This window comes from Tenrec ecaudatus, chromosome 1, assembly GCF_050624435.1.
Source record: "Tenrec ecaudatus isolate mTenEca1 chromosome 1, mTenEca1.hap1, whole genome shotgun sequence".
Lineage (NCBI taxonomy): Eukaryota > Metazoa > Chordata > Mammalia > Afrosoricida > Tenrecidae > Tenrec > Tenrec ecaudatus.
In genome coordinates, this window is record NC_134530.1 from 90,519,829 (window position 1) to 90,537,641 (window position 17,813).

Sequence of the window (17,813 nt, forward strand, 5' to 3'; positions counted from 1 at the left end):
ATATGAAAGATTCCTGTGCCCTGAGCAGAGTTTCCTCATACCTTTGCAGGATTGCAGTACTGCTTAATTTCATCCCCTAAAGCCCAACCGGAGTTGAATATTTCCCTTATTAATGGAACTAGGCTGACCCGACACAAAATCCCCAGTGTCACTTTCAAATGAGCATTTTCCACTGAGTTCTACCTCATAGAAATGCAGCAGCCCATTCAGTGACCTATAACCTGACCATTCCAATTAGTTATTAACCTAGCAGTTCATACTCCACAGTGGTACCTCTGCTATTTAATAATGCATGAGTTCAATGTTCTTTTGATAAAACAGCTTAAGTGGGCATTAAAAGTTCCTCTTCATCTGTTCCCGCTAGTTTATCATTCATAAACAAATGCTTCATTCAGTAAATACGCTCATGAAGATGGTGCAGGACTGAGCAATAGTTTGTCCTGCTATACATAAGGTTACCAGGAATTGGAGCCGACCTGTGGGCAACTGACAGCTCTTCACCTGCCCCTGTTCTAGGCACTGGGGGTATCTGTGAGCACAGCAGACAAAAGGCTCTGCCTTCTTACCTTTCAGTCGCAAGGGCAGACAATAAATGATAAGGGGAAAACAAGAAACATTTTTAACTTATTTTAAATTTTAAAGTGTTATTGGCACATAATCCAAATATCACACAATCATTAATAGTTCAGTCATATCAAGAAGAGGTATACAATCATTACCACAATCAATTTTAGAACATTTTCTTCTTTTTTGTACTCATTGTTATTAGCCCCCATTTCCTGCCAACATCTCCTGCCATACTCCTAAGACGCCATTAATCCAATTACCATCACTATAGATTTGCCTGGATTCCATTTACTGAAAAACACACAAAAATGAAGAAACAAAAAAGCCCCTAACAATAACAACAAAATAAAATAGAGAAAAGCCTCAACTGAAGAGAAAGCAGAAAATATTAAACACTGGAACAACTTTAAAATAGATCAAGAGCGAAATCATAGGGAAGGTGTTGGACTTTAACCCAACTGCATCTGCTATAAGCCACTCTCCCCTGCACTCTGCATGCCAGCAGGCAGTTCACATCCTTGGTCTATGTCAGAGAGGATCCACCTGAGGCATCTTCCACATCTTTCCCTTTACTTTTTTTTAAAGATGGAACCAACTTTTAAATGAGTCAAGAAAAAAGAAAAAAGGAAATTAAATAGTGTGTTAGAAGGTACTATAGATGCCACGAGGGAAAATCCGCATAGGGTAAGAGAGGTTGGGAGTGCTGGAGATGGGTGTGGCAGTGGCTGTGCTGGTACAGGCCGTGGGTTTAAAGATGTCCAGGTAGACTTCATTGAGGAGAGATGGGAATGGACTAGAGGAGATGAGGAAGTTAGCATGTAGATATTTGAGAGAATAACGTTCACAGTGGAGGAAACCGTCCTTGCCAAAGCCCCAAGATAGGAGTATGCCTCATATGTTTAGGGAATAGCTAAGAGGCCAGGATGGCCAGAGCCGAGTGATGAAAGTAGACAATAGAATGTGGAATCAGAAAGGCAAGAGGGGGTCCAAATCGTATTGGGCATTGTAGCTACGTTAGGGATTTTGTTTTTTATCCTGAAAGAATTGGGGAGCCATAGGAAGATTTTGAGGAAGAACCATGATCTAACTTGATGTTTTAAAAGCATCCCTCTGGTTGCAGGTTGGGAAGAGACAGGCAGGGACAAGGGTAGAAAACATGGAGACCATTGAGGAGACAGTGACTCTAGTCCAGGTGAGAGATGGTAACCAAGATAACACGCTTGGAAGGGTTGAGTTTCTGGATATAGAAGTGGAGGCCCAGAAGAATTCCTAGTGATTTTGGGTTAGGATGTGAGAGAAAAGCAGAAACCAAAGATGATGTCTGGGACTAGCGGGATAGACGCCTCATGTGCTGAAATGGGGATACTGCAAATGGAGTAGGGTTAGATTAGTACTAAGACAGCGTGGGAAGTTCAGGGGTTGAGTGTTGGATCGTCCAAGTGGAGTTGCTGAATCCGCCTTAGGATATATTAGTCTAGAGTGGAGCTCCAAAGAGAAGTTGAGTTGGAGACATACGTTTAGTACGGACGTTATTTTATTTATTTAATTTTTGTTTTCAACCAAACAACTTTATTATTGTTTAATATATAAATGGAACAGATGTTATTTTAAAATACCGTAAGACTGGAGGAGATAACCGTGAAGCAAATAGGTAAAGACTAAAGACTGAGTACTAGGCCACAGGTGTTAGGCCACATGGGATCTGGGAGAGGAGGCGCATAGGAATAGCCAGTGAGGTATGAGGAGCTCCAGAGAGTTGGCTGGTGTCTTGGCAGCTGAGGAAGATGTCTCAACTAAGAGAAGTTGAGAGCTCTGGAAGCGAGAAGCTGACTTTCGCAACGTGGAAGTCACCAGTGACCATGACAAGTCTAGGACTGGAGTGCTAGAGGCAAACAAACGCCTGCCTGCTCAGGGTGAGTCTAAGGAACACTAGGAGGAGAAAAATCAACATAGATAAAAAACCAAGAGACATCAATATAGTTTTTTCCCTTTTCTATTTTTGTGTGTTTATGTGTGAGATAAGTCACCATTACCCACATTTAGTGCACGTATTAAGTTGTATAACCATCACACTGTCTAGTCCCAGCACGTTTGCGTCATACCCCAAGGGAACCCTGCATCCATTAACACCCTCCCTTCCCTTCTCCAGCCCTAAGCGGCCGCTCTTTTCCTTTCTGCCTTTATGGATTTGCCCATTCTGAATATTTCATAAATATAGCCTGTTGTGTCTGATTTCTTTTACTTAGAATAATCCTTTGCACATCCATCAATGTTGTAGCATGTATCAATACTTTGTTTTTTTTTACGCCTGGGTAATATTCTGCCGTGTGGATATAACCTCATTTTGTTTACCCACTTATCAGTTGTTTCCACCCTTTGGGTATTTTGGAGAGTGCTGTTGTGAACATTCGTGTACAGATTTTTATTTGCGGGTTGAAAAGGAAGGAGATGAGTGAACGGAGCAGGTAGGAGGCGTGGGTGGTGATTGCTGAGTGACCGTGAACTTGAGGGCTAGAACTGACGGGAACACTAGAAAAAGATTTCCAGCAAGGAGAGGAGGTTTATCTCTGCTTCTATTAAAGTGAGATCAAGAATTAGGATGAGTCGGGTCTTAGCCATGGGGCACTGAGGTCAATGGCTTCGGTAGCTGGTGATTAACAAAGAGAATAACCCAAACCCAGTCTCCTCCCCATCAGGCTGATTCCAACCCAGGTTTCTGAAACTTTAAATCTTTACCCTAACAGTTAGTCTCATCTTTCTCTCCCAGAGTACGTAGCTTGTGGGTTTGAACCACCGACCTTGTGTTTAGCAGCCCACTGTGTAACCAAGAGAGCCACCTGACCCACGGGGTTCCTTAATGAGGGCAATAGGAGGGGACGGAGTACGAGAGTCTAAGCGGGATTTTACTAGGGGCGAGGGGTGGGGGAGAACTGTTACGGAGTTGGCAGTGCAAAGTAGTGAAGGTATCTCCCGCTTCCAGATCAACTTGTTTGAAGCTGGGGGGTAGCTCATGAGGAGGGAGGTGGGTGGGCGGTTCCCTCAGAAGAGCCAGGCTTCCTTTAGAGCAGGGGTTCTCAACCTTCCTGATGCCGCGACCCTTTAATCCAGTTCCTCAGGTTCTGGTGACCCCCCACCATAAAATTATTTTTGTTGCTATTTCATCAGTGTCATTTTGCTACTGTGATGAATCGGGCAACCCCTGTGAAAGGGTCGGTTGACACCCAAAGGGGTCGCGCCCCACAGTTTGAGAACCGCTGCTTTAAAGTAAAGCGGGGAAGGAGTGTTCAGAAAAGACGTGAAGAATGTACAGGATGTTACTGCCTCGTTATAAATTTTCAGTACCTTGAGGTCAGGGGCTGAGTTATATTCATTTTTGTCCTTTTTTCTGAGCAGTGCCTGTGCACAATACATGTTTGATAAATGTTCGGATTCAGTAAAATGAATATTGAATGAATAAATGCAAAATAATTAAGACCCTGAAGGAGAAAATAATATTTATTGGACACCCATTAAGGACTTCCTATTAACATGAATTCTTTTAGATTTTAAACTGAAGTGGAAAATCCTCTAGCATTTTTTTAACATGTTGTTGTGAGTTGCCGTCAGTTCCGACTCATGGTGGCCTTGTGTATAAGACAAGGGAAGGCTGCCCAATCCTGGGCCATCTTCTGGTCATAGGCATGTGTCCACCACGGTGGCCTGCCTCTCAGTCCATCTCATCAGTCCCCTCGCTTTCACTGGCCCTCCACTTTACCAATCAGCATGTCCTTTTCAAGCACGCAGTCTCTCCTATTGATGTGTCCAAAGTGACTGAGTTGCAGCCTTAGATACTATTCTGTGATCTGCCCGGTTTTCATTGGCTAGTTTGGGGCCTTTCTTCCTAGTCTCTGAGTCTTGGAGCTGTGCTGCTATCTGTCCACCGTAGGTCACTCTGCTGATAGTACCAGTGTCGTGGCTTCCAGCTTCGTAGCAGCAGGCAAAGCACCACTGAAGCACAAACAGGCAGATGAGGGTGGCCATTTAGCATAGTCTTTCACCGTTGGTTTGTAATCCCAAATCTTATTCTCTTATGCTCCTTGATACAGGCTAAAGGTTATCCATAAGAAAGGAAGAGAATGTGCAAACCTTTTTGGAGCATTTACTAAATTTAGGAGATAAAAAACTGAATAAGTCCATGATCACCCTCGTTAGAGACCAGCTTTTACTGCCCATTTGTATGCAGCACCGTTCTTGGGCAGGCCTTTATGCTTCACAGATACGAGGGGGCTTCAAAACTTCATGGGAAAATTCCATGATCTTTCCCTTTCATTTTGCCATTAAGGCGTTGAAGCACCCTCGTGCATTTATTTGTGGTCTTTGTAGTTTATATTTCATGAAGCGCTCTCGTGTTTCACATTGTTTTCACTGGACTTGAGGGCAGAGGCACGTTTGTATCCCCAGTCCCTAACAGAATCTGACTCATCGGAGGCACATATGATACATTTGACATATGAATGAGAAGTGAAGACCTAGGGATCTGCTTCGGCAAAAATGGTGGCCTAGAAATCCATGTGGGGCAGTTCTCAGGCTCATGGGGTCGCTATGAGACGGGACTCACCCAACCACACTGAACGGCACTAAGAATTTAAATGAGTGAAGCAGCACTAACCAATGAATCAACGAAACCTCTAACTTTGAAGAAGGACATGCACTAGGCGATACTTGTCAAAGAATCCAGGCAGTCAAGTAACATAGGATTAGTATCTTTTCCTTTTATTTAAGAAAACAGGTTAAATTAATCATGTGCTCAAGGGGACAACAGTGAGTGTCAGAGCGGGGATTAGGACCCAGGTCTTTCAACCACCCCGTCCTTCCCCATGGCTATTGCCAGTTGAATCCGGAGGGTCCTGGGCCAGGGGGTACAGAGTTTGGTGTCCTGACACTAGCAACTCCGTGATGGAGGCAGTGGTTCCAGCTCTTGCCGTACTATCACCCTGGCATGGAGTTTTTCCATCTTCATTTCCCCTCCCTCTCTTTCATTATCATCAACGTGTTTTCCTTTATAGCTTTCTTTACCTGTTGTGCTTTTTCCTGTGCCATGGTGATCCTGCCTGTCATCATTTCAGTTTTGACTTGTTCGGTGCTCTGGAGTCGGTTCTGCCCCAGTGACCCTATGCACAACCTGACGAAACAGTGTCTGCCATCCTCACAACTGTCCCGGCGCCTGAGCCCACTGAGGCGGCTGCTCTGCTAATCCCTCCCACCGAGGGCCTGCCTCTTTTTCACCGCCTCTCCACTTTACCAACACGAGGGCCTTCTCCAGGGATGGCCTCTCCTGGCAATATGTCCAAAGGACGTAAGACAAAGTTTTGCCATCCTTGCTTCTAAGGAGCCCTCTGGTCGTACTTCTTCCCACACAGAAACTTTTGTCCTTTGGTACAGTACATGGTACTCCCAGTACTCTTCTCCAGCACCACAGTTTAAATGCATCTATTAATCTACGGTCGTCTTTCTTCAGTGTCCACCTTTCACATGCGTATGATGCCATGGAGAATACCATGGCTTGTGTCAGGTGCACATTATTCCTCAAAGAAACATCTTTGCTCTTCAATACTCTACAGCAGATTTACCTAATGCAATATGGCTTTTGACCTCTTGACCCTGCTTCCATGAGCAATGATTGTGGATCTAAGAAAATCCTTGACAACTTCAATATTTCCTCCCTTTATCATGAGGTTAACTATTGGTCCAGTTGTGAGGATTTTGTTCTTCCTTACATTGAGCTGTAATCCAGACTGAAACTGCAATCCCTGGTCTTCACCAGCAAGTGCTTTAATTCCTCCTCCCTTTCAGCGAGCAAGGTTGTCATCTGCACATCACAGCTTATTAATAAGTCTTCCTCCAATCCCGATGCCACACTCTTCTTCATATAATCCAGTTTTTCTGATAATTTGCTCAGCACAGAGATTGAACAAGTATGGTTAGAGGACAAACCCTGTGGTACACCTTTCCTGATGCTAAAGCATGCAGTTTTCTCTTACACTGCTCACACAACTGCCTCTTGATCCAGGGACAAGCTCCGAATGAGCACAGTGAAGGGTTCTGGAATTCCCACACTTCTCTAGGTCATCCACGGGTTATTCTGCTCCACGCAGTTGAATGTCTTGACAGCAGTGAAACACAAGAAACATCTTTTTGGTAGTCTCTGATTTCAGCCGAGATCCATCTGACATCAGCAGTGATGTCTCTTGTTCCACGTCCTCTTCTGGATCCAGCCTGAAATTCTGGAAGTTCCCTGCCAATGTGCTGCTGCAACTGTTGTTGGATGATCTTAAGCAGTATTTTATTGCCATGTGATGTCATTTATTTAGTTCTATATGTAGAGCATTCTGATTTGTGACCTTTCCAATCAGTTGGCCAAGTAGCTGTCTCCTAGTTTTCTTGGCATAGACCAGTGAGTGCTTCCAGTGCTTCTTCGGCTTGCTGAAGCGTTTCGGTGGGTATTCGGTCAATTCCTGTAGCTTTCTTTTGTTTCTGGTTAACACATCCAGTGCAATTTGAACTTCTTCCTCCAGCACTCTTGGCCCTTGCTCATATGCTACCTCCCGAAACGGTGGTCTGTCGATTAGTTCTTTTTGGGACAGTGACTCGATTCTTTACATCTTCTCTTGATGCATCATTCAATATCTGGCCTATAGAATCTTTCAAAATTGCAATCCCAGGCTTGGTTTTTTTGTTTTTTTCAGTTTCAGATATACTAAGTGTTCTTCACTTTTGTCCTTGCACGTTTTCTTGTAATTTTTAGCTTTGTCCTCTCGAGCTGCCCTTTGAAAATTTCTAGTCCGCGCCTTGGCTGTATTCTTTCTCCCACTTGCTGTAGCTACTCTACGATTAAGAGCAAGTTTCAGAGTCTCTTCTGACATCCACTGGGATCTTTTCTCTCTTTCCTGCCTTTTCAGACTTTTCTTCTTGAACGATGGTGCCAGTGGCCTCCCAGCTCATTAGGTCTTTTGTCATTAGTGTTCAGTGCGTCAAATGTGTTCTTGAAATGTTCTCAAAATTCATATGGGATAGACTCAAGGTTGTATTTTGGCTCCTGTGGACTTTTTAAAATTTTCTTCAGCGTTATTTTGAAATTACATGTGAACAATTATGGTCTGTTCCACAGTCAGCCTTTGGTGTGGTTTTAGCTGCTGATATTGAGCTTCCCCATTGTCTTCCCACAGATGTGGTCAGTTTGATTTGTGCGTATTCCATCTGGGGAGCTCCATGTATATAGTTGCCTTTTGTGTTCTTGAAAAAAGATAGTTGCTTTTTGTTGGTGTGTGGAGTGGAGACCCAAAGCCCATCTGTAGACAATTGGACATATCCTCACAGAGGGGTCACAAGGAAATGAGCCAGTCAGGATGCAGTATAGTACCGATGGAACACACAACTTTCCTCTAGTTCTTTAATGCTTTCTTTTCCCCACTATCATGACCTCAATCCTGCCTTACAAATCGGATTAGACCAGACAGAGCATGCACACTGCTACAGACAAGAGCCCGCAACACAGGGAATCCAGGATAGATGAAGCCCTCAGGGCCAACAATGAGAGTAGAGATACCAGGAGGAGAAGCGGAAGGTGGGAGGAGAAAGGGAGAATCAATCACAGAGATAAACATACAACCCCCTCCTAGGGGGACGAACAACAGAGAAGTGGGTAGTGGGTGACAGAGGACGGTGTAAGATATGAAAATAATAATCTATAACTTATCAAAGGTTCAAGATAAGGCAGGTGGGGGAGGAAGGGGAAAATGAGCTGATATCAAGGGTTCAAGTAGAAAGAAAATGCTTTCTTGAAAATGATGATGGCAGCATATGTACAAATGTACTTGACACACAATGGATGAATATATGGATTGTGAGGAGATGTAAGAGCCCCAATAAAGGTATTTTTAAAAAGATAATTGCTATGAACAAGTTGTTGGTTTTGTAAAATTCTGACATGCGAACTCTAGCTTCATTTCTGTCAATAAGTCCATATTTTCCAACTATTGTTCCTTCTTCGTTTCCAACTTTTGTATTCCAACCACCAACAATTATCATTGCATCTCGATTGCATGTTTGATCAATTTCTGACTGAAGTCGCTGGTAAAATTCTTCAATTTCTTCATCACTAGCTTTGTGGCTGGTGCATAAATTTGAATAATAGTTGTATTGATTGGATTTCCTTGAAGGCAAATAGATAAAATCTGATCACAGATAGTATTGTCCTTCACGATGAATCCACAGCAAAATCCTTTCTGACAATGAATGCCACACCATTCCTCTTGATCCACTATGTATGTGAGGTTCATCTGTGTTATACCTGGCTTAGTCAATATTATGATTTTCTGATTCATAATGACCAATATCAGTCCATTTCAGCTCACTAAAGCCTACGACACTGAGCTTCATGCATTCCTTTATATTTTTGACCACTTCCAGTTTTCCTAAATTCATACTTTGCACATTCCAAATTCCAATCATTAGAGATTTTTGCAGCTATTTCCCTGCGCCTTGGTTGGGACCCAGCTGAGGAATATGTAAGGAGCCCTGGTGGTGCTTCGGCTTAAAGGCGCGGACTGCTCCCTCCAAGCCCACCGGCTGTTTCTGCTGTGAGAGGAGAAGGCTTGGGATGAGATAAAAGACAAGCTTGGAACCAAATTACCCTTGGAATTCATCCTTAGAATTTGAAATTCATTGCATATTCATAGCAATTAGGGTAAAGTACATGAGAATTCTCTTTCTTTGAATGTTCCCATCTGTTTACGTGATTCTTTCTGTTTACATGCTCGAGACACGTCCCATTAATGGCACACTGCAAGTAGGCTTCGGCTAGTGTGAGGAGGCTCTGCCCCTCACTGTCCACATTGATTTAGATTGTACTGCTACTTCTGAAATTATGAATCAGTAGGCCACGTGGAGTGGAGACTTTGTTAGCCTTTTCTTTTTCATGCTAAGCCTGAAAAACAGATATATGAAATGTGTTAATTAATATATGTATATTTTCAAGTAGGAATTAAAATTGTGTTAATATTAAAATGTTTTTTTCCCTTTACTATTTTAGGCCAGTTTGTTTAGTTTTAAATGAAATACCTTTTATATCGACGTGGTTTTTACTTGTGTCAACATTTAGGTGAGTGAAACCAATTCCCATATAATGTTTTCAAAATAGTTGTTATAATTTGTTACAGTGGCTGTTTTGAATTGACAGTCCTTTCCTCGTTTTTCCCGTTTTCCTTTACAGTATGCTACCTCTTTTACTGAAGGATGAACTGCTTATGCCCTCGGCTGTGACAGTGATGGCGTTTTTTATTGCTTGTACTAATTCCTATTCCATATTTGAAAAGATTTCTGAGGAAGAACTGCAATTGAAATCCTTTTCCATTTCTGTTAGGAAATATCTTCCAAATTTTACATTTCTTCCCAGAATGATCCAACATTTGGTAAGTTGGTTTTCAAGGAATGGGACACATGAATTATGGTGCTGGTGAAGAACAAACAAAAATGTCTCAGGAGAAGTACAGGCAGAATGTTTCTTAAAAGTGAGACTTGGTGTCATGTATCAGGAGAGAAAGAGACACCATTCTTGTTAAAGCAGAGGCTCAGTGGAAAAGAGGAAGGCCTTCAAGGAGATGGGCCGACACCGCGCTGGTACCGATGGCTCAAACATGACAAGGGTCGGGGTGGCCCAGGGCACGCAGTGTCCCCACTGTTGTACACTGACTCCTCGGCACCTGACAACATATTCCAGCACGCCACGGATTTTTTTAAATGATTGAAATATCGGTTTCACAGAATTTTTTTTGGCATAATCCATATACATTAATTCATAAAATTACCCATATAGTTTACCCATTAAGTACTGTTTACAATTGAATCTCTTTTATCATACATCTATATAATGTTATGCAACCATTGTCTCAATCTAATTTTAGAATATTTTTACTTCAAAAAGAAACTACCCATTAGCAATCACTTCCATTTTCCACCCTTACTCCTAATCCTTTCTATCTTTATAGATTTATTTTGTACATAAGTAGAATCATAGAATTTGTGGTGGTGGATTCTTAGAATGTTTTCAAGATCCATTCATGTAGCTATGCATCTTCTTCATTTTTTAGTGCTGAATCATGTTCCATCAGGTGGACATTTGAGTTGTTTCCGCTAGTTGGGTATTATGAATAATGCTATTGTGAACATCTGTGTACAAGTTCTTGTGTATTTATGTTTCATTTCTCTGTGATATCTTTCTGAGTACAGTTCTTGGGTCATATGCCTAAGCTCTATGCCTAAGCTTTTGAGGAACTGCTGTCTCTCAAAGTGGCTGCAACGCTTTACATTCCTACCGGCCGGCGTGTATGTGAGTGAGTTCCAGGTGCTCAAAGTCCTCGCTCTCCCTAGCACTTGTTACCTTCCTTTTGAAGGAGTCCCTGAGTGGCGTAAAAAGTTTACGTGCTTGGCTGCTGGCTGAAAGGCTCAGAAGTAAGGCTTGGTAATCTACTTCTGAACCATAAACCATCATCAGCCCTACAGAGCACATTTCTGCTTTTTAAAGTGTTTATAGGCCAAGGATAGATTTTTAAAAAAAGAAATGCCTATTCAAATCCTTTGCCCCTTTGTCATTTGTTGAGTTTAGAGAGTTCTTTGTATATTTCTTTATCAATCTGTGATTTACAGCTCTTCTCTCCTGTTCTTTAGGTTCACTTTCACTTTCTCACCCCCCCCTAAATCACAGAGTATTTATTATTTATTTATAAATACCCTGTTAGCATGGTGGAGTTCAGTTTGAGAGCAAAGTCAGACACGAAACCTTAATACATGAAAAAAATGTTTTGTTTTAACAAGAAAGTCAATGGCCAATTAAAATACAGTCACACCCAGATGCATGATGAATTCCCCATAAGGATGTTCAGCATCTCCAGGGGCCCTCACACTTTTTAAACAGGGCCCCAGTTCACTGTCCCTCAGACCCATTGGAGGGTCGGACTATAGTCTTAAAAAAACCTATGAGCAAATTCCTGTGCACACTGCACATATCTTATTTTGAAGTAAAAAACAAAATGGGGCAAAAACACCCGGCATAGTGGGAAAATATCCTCGGCGGGTTGCATGTGGCCTGCGGGCCACAGTGTGAGAACTCCTGGTCTACACCACGTGGCCAACAAAGTTGAGAAGCAACAGGCCTCGTATCTCTTATAGATTAACCACAGGCACGAGCATTTTAAAGGGTTGAGGGAATCTGCAAGGTATATAGAGTGATTAGGTTGTTCTGACAGCATTAGCCAATCTAAATGAACATCGACCCCTTTTGACACATAAAAAGCTAAAATAGTAACTAATGAGTAGCTTTCAACTCACAGCAACCTTATATGTTTCAAGGAAGAACTACATGTCATGGGTTTTCAATAGCTATGTTCTTCAGAAGCAGAGTATCAGGCCTTTATTCTGAGGCACCTCTGGGTGGATTAAGAACAGGGGTGGGGAACATTTGTTTCTGCCAAATGCTATTAGATATTTATAGCATCATTCACAGGCCACACAAAATCACCAAGTTAAAAATCAACCTGCTGTAATTGGTTTAACACTTAATTAACTCATCCCCAATGTGATGACCAGCACTATGCTTTGGTGGCATAGTGGATACGAGTTGAGCTGTGATCTATAAGGTCAGCAGTTTGAAACCACCAGCCACTCCCAAGGAGGAAAATGGGGCTTTCTACTATAATGAGTCTCAGAAACTCACGGGGGCAGTTCTGCCGTGTCCGATTGGGTCTCTATGAGTTGGCATTGATTCAATGGCAGTGAGTTTGAGGATTTTTTTTCTTAACGGTTTTTAATGAGTTTTATTGGCACTTCATCTACATATTATACAATAGTTCAATCATATCAATAAGAGTTGCACAATCATTACCACGTTCAATTTTAGAACATTTTATTCTTATACTCATTAGTGTAATTATTTTTTTAACTGTTCATTTTCTTGATGGCATCATTTATAGCACATTTTGATTTTGACATGGGAGGATCTAGCAAAGGAGTCTGGGAAGGAGCTGGTAAAGAGGTGGGAAGACACCAGGATAAATCCAGTGCCATGGAAACCAAGGGAAGGACGGAGATGGGGCTGATGCACTGCTCAATGCTGCTGAAAGCATGTGATTTCGTGTCATACAGAGATCATTCTAGATCTCTGGTCAGAACCCTTGCATAGAGTACTTGAGGCAAAAGCCTGATTGATTGGTGCCGGTTCACTAGTGAATGGCAGAATCGGATCCAGAACATTCCAGGCAGCTCTTTAGGAAATTTTTGCTGTTAGTATTTGAAACAGAAAACTGATAGCTAGAGGAAAGGTTGTTTGTTTACTGAGAGGAATTTGCATGTCTGCTAACAGTGATTTAGGATTATGGCATCATTACATTTCACCTGGCTTATTTCTTGTTTGAAACTTTGGTCTTGATTTCATATAAGAAATTTTGAGTCCTGACTGAGATTGCCTCTGGGATGTCCCCTTCAGGGCAGTGGTTCTCAACCTTCCTAATGCCGCTACCCTTTAACACAATTAAACCATAAAATTATTTTTTTCCCCATAAAATTTTTTTTCTTTTCTTTTTTTTGTTGTGTGAGAGTGAGTGAGAGAGTAAGTGAATGAGAGAGAATAAGTGAGTAAGTAGTGAGAGAGTGAGTGAGAGAGAATAAATGAGAGTGCCCATAAAATTATTTCTGTTGCTACTTCATAACTGTCATTTTGCTCCTGTTATGTATCGGGTGACCCCTGTGAAAGGGTTGTTCTGTCCCCCAAAGGGTCGCGACCCACAGGTTGAGAACTGCTGCTTTAGATGATAGGATAGTCTTTGTTTACCTGTGTGGAAATCGTCTAGGGTACCCATCCTGACTATGTCCACCTGGTGGGAGCACCACATTACTTCCTGCTCAGGTCTTACCTGTCCATTCAGACTCTCTCCCAGTCCTGTCGTAATACAGCCACGAAAGCGTCCACTCATTATTTGCTGAGTCGGCTCCAGCTGACATGTGTAATTGAGTGAACTGCCGCCTGTTCCTGCGCCACTGTTGCGGCTATGGTGTCCGTCCATCCCATTGAGGGTGTCCCTTGTTTGTGTTGGCCCTCTACTGTACCAAGCATGATTTACCAAGCGAGTGAGTCCAAGGCTCACCGGCCTTGCTTCTAAGGAACATTCTGGTTGTATTTCTTCTACTGATTTGCTGCTGCTGCTGCAGCCTGGTATACTTGATCTTAAGGAACCCTGGTGGCATAGCAGGTTCCCCTTTGACTGTGAACCATAAGGCCAGCAGTTTGAAATCACCAGTTATTCCGTGGGAGAAAGATGAGATGAGACTTTCTATTCCAGTGAAAAACTACAATCTCAGAAACCACAGAGCAGTGCTCTTCTGCCCTACGGGTTAGCTGTGAGGCAGAACGGACTGAATGGCATTGAGTTTGGTTTGTGTTCAGTACTCTTCACCTGCCTCTTCCATCTTACTGCCTGCCAATCGCATGCACATGAGTGAAAAGATTATGGTTTACCTCAGAGGTGCCCTACTTGTCACTAACATACTTACTTTTGAAAACTATAGAGGTCCTTTGCGGTAGATCTGAAAGTTCCAGTTAAGTCCCACATCCTTCATGAAGTCACGATTTCTGCGTGTCTTATGTTTATTGGAGTGACGTCTGTGTATCTGTTGTGCTGGAAGAGGAAGCATGATGAAGACCTGGCAGGTCCTGGTCTTAAAGGAGCGCACAGCCTAGGGCTAAACTGTCCATCATGGTAGCCCTCAGACACCTGTGGACACTTACACTTTCAAAATTAAGTTTAAATAACAAGGTGAGGTCCTACGTTGGAAACGGCATTTGGAACCACAGAGACCGTGTGCTTGGTTGCAGAAAATGCTCTAGGACAGCATGCTGGTTAGGAGAGGAAAACGAATTACTATCCAACTGTGATACATGTTTCTTGTTTGACTTTTTGGCACTTACTCAGATGTGACCTTGTAGTTGTACTGAAAGTAATTTGCACATCCTCCTAATTAGGAGCAAACTTCTTACTGCCAGAGAACCATGTGTTCTGTCATGTGCCCCGCCATGCTTTACTCTAGATCAGTGGTTCTCAACCTTCCTAATGCCACCACCCTATAATAAAGTGCTTCATGTTGTGGTGACCCCCCCAACCATAACATTTTCATTGCTCCTTCATCACTGTAATTTTGTTACTGTTATGACCCCTGTGAAAGGGCCGTTCGAGCCCCCAAAGGGGTCTGGATGCACAGGTTGAGAACCGCTGCTCTAGAGCATAAGCACATCAAAGCATGCAGTGAATGTACATACATACATGAAATGAATTTTCCACTTGTCATGGAAAGACTTTTCATAGACTGGCTCTTAGTGTTAGCTCAGACTTTTTATATCCTGTAGGGGTCAGGGAATGCAAGAATTGACCCTTGGCTCATAGGAACGTCTGTTCTAGTTATTTCCCCTCACTCCCTGGGTGGTACAAAGACAGAGTCGACTTTAGCTGCATGTGGGAATCACTTTGAAGAGTTTTTAAAAATATGACGACGACTTCCAAAAAAATGAATTAATTGGCCTAGAATGTGGCTTGGCCATTTAGCATCTTACAGCTCTCCTGAGGATTCTAACGTGCAGACAAGGTTCCAATCCACTGGCAGAAGAGATTGAACCCCCAGTCCTCCTCGTAGCTCCATTCTTTACAACCCGAATCCATGTAACCTGCACAGGGCAGTGCTATCCTTTGCCCTACTCAGCGGTGCTCTCCCCCTTCTAGTTTCTCACCTCAGTGATGGCGATGGTCCTTCTGACGCTGCTGATGGTCACCGTGGACCCTCCTCAGAAATTACCAGACTTGTTTCCGGTCCTGGTATGTTTTGTCTCCTGCTTGCATTTCCTGTGCTTCCTGGTATATTTTAACATTATCCTCATGTGGGATTCCAGAAATAGAAGAAATCAGAAGAAAAGCAACTAGCTGTGTGCCCAACAAAGGCGAACAGTGCCAAAGGCTTTGTGAATTATTATGTGTATGTGACATAGCATCTTGAGAACAATGGAATTGTAATTATGGAACAGTGATGTCGTTGTTGTCTATACAAAATAAATGTGTATGCAGACCAGTGGAAACTCCTTTTCTGACTATTGCTTGCCCGGGAGAGGCTGTAGTTTTGGTAATATTCACAACTAGTCAAGTGGCAAAATATGAACAACAAGCCTTAAATCCCAGTGTTTTACTTAAAAAGTGTACTCCAAATTATCTTTAAAAAGCTGAAGATACAGTGAATTAACAGGGGAATTTAGCCACTTCTTTTAATAGGAAGTCACCAATGTTGGAATACAAATTTAATTTTCCTTACATTTTAGAATGGAAGGAATATGTACATTAGGACAAGCTCCGTTTGTCCCATTGTTTTATCTCATGGAATTAAATTTGGGATAATCTTTTAAGTCATTATGAAAAGGCAATGTATGAAATGACTGAAGTTTGACCAGGCCATGTATCACATACGTTTTTTAAAACAAGGTGGCTAGATTAAACTGTGTTTATACATAAGGATGCTAATTTGCGTGAACCACTAGTTCTAAATGCGAAGGACCATTTTGTTTAGGTTAAATTGCCTTAAATGGGATTCTATCCTTCTGTTTGTTTTCGCTGACACAGGTCGTGGGTCATCACGGCCATAGCCATTGAGTCACAGCGTGCTTCCTGCGAACACAGTGTCACTCCCGAGTAGCAGAAGCCCATTTTGACTACCTGTTATATTGGTAGGAATAATGTACTGCATCCATGTCAGCGCGTTTCACTTGCATAAAGAGGCGTTTTACTTTGTCTTTTGTGATAAAGATAAAAACCTGCACTTAAAAAAAACACATCCCTCCCAGCATTCAGCTGTTAAAGCATACTAAATGGCAGTGTACTTTAAAGCAATGTAAACCAAACAAAAATAAACGCAGGAATTCTAGAGCTGGACAGCCACAGGCTCAAGCAAGAACGTATGTGTTTCAAAGTAGATAACCCTGATAAAAAAGTGGGTTTGGACAAAGCCAAAATCAATAAGTATTTCCTTCTCAAACAAGATGTGCAAAAAGACTCACAGGGCCGGCAGGCACAAGAAAGCAGCCTTGAATCGCTGCAGAATCAGCAGGAACACTGCTGTCCATGGTCACCATCGGTAATCACTGTGCCCAATGTCAGCATCTTGGCTGGCTGGTGTAGCCTTATTTTTTATCATAGCATACTTGCATTTTACACAGGATGTTGACATAAATTTTCCAGATTTAGTTAATTGAACTGAGTTCCACAGTCGCCTCTCTGGAAAACTGTTATCCAAGTCAAGTGTCCCCTACTATCAGAAACTTTAGAGGGATTATTTCCTAAAATATGAAAATGTCCAGTGATGAGTTAGCATCCCAGACCAGCTGAAACATTTCTCCCAGGTGAACTCAGCTTCATAGAGATGCTTTAGTGTAACAGCACGCAGCCTATGCAAAAAAAAAAAAAGGTAATGATGGAAAGATCTCGTACTTTCTTCACTAATAAACCCATCAAAAGGTTCATTTTTTTTTTGTTTTTAGTGACACATTAATCTCAAACAACAAACAAAAAAGTTAATTTTAGAGAGATGGAGGGACAAACCGGAACTGAGAAATGGTTGTCTCAGTTTTTCATCGTCAACAAACTTGTTTCCTTCGTAAGAGGAAGAGACTGTCTGTTCATGTATCAAAGATGAGGCATATCGACGTCATTTTCCCTTGAGGGCTGAGGGAGGGGAGAAAAGTACCCGATGTAGCACTCTGTCCAAGTGATAAACCACGACTGACTGAGGGAGACATTTACCAAAGCCGAAGCACACCAAGGAAGCCCCTCTGTTCAGTGGCGAGCGAGTTGAGAGATGGATAGGATGTAACTAAATAATAACTGGAGAAACACAATGGTTTCAAGTCTCCATTGGTCTCTTTTTCTGTTATGTTCATTGGAACATCAGGGCCAAGAGTATCCCGCCCCCTCTCCTCCACATAAACATTAGTTTTGTGTGTAGATCTTTTTGCTTTGTCCTTCATGTGGCCTCCAGGGGTGATAAAGCGAGAGTCATCTGATCTACAATGAAGAGACCTGGGAAATGATTCTTCACAGACCCAGCTGTTCTGAAAGGCAAAAGCTTAGTATATCAAGAGGTCAAACATACAGTAACTTATTTAATAGCATTAAGCACATACCTAC

General features: G+C 42.3%; 1 protein-coding gene across 1 annotated transcript in view; it reads left to right on the plus strand.

Annotated features, from left to right (window-relative positions):
• Positions 1-15,718, plus strand: part of ALG6 (ALG6 alpha-1,3-glucosyltransferase) — a 63,657-nt gene extending 47,939 nt beyond the window's left edge. The window contains exons 13-15 of the mRNA XM_075557149.1: positions 9,638-9,706; positions 9,818-10,016; positions 15,369-15,718. Coding sequence (XP_075413264.1) covers positions 9,638-9,706; positions 9,818-10,016; positions 15,369-15,566 — 466 coding nt within the window. The 3' untranslated portion in view covers positions 15,567-15,718. The remainder of the gene's footprint in view (positions 1-9,637; positions 9,707-9,817; positions 10,017-15,368) is intronic.
• The last annotated feature ends 2,095 nt before the right edge of the window (positions 15,719-17,813 follow it).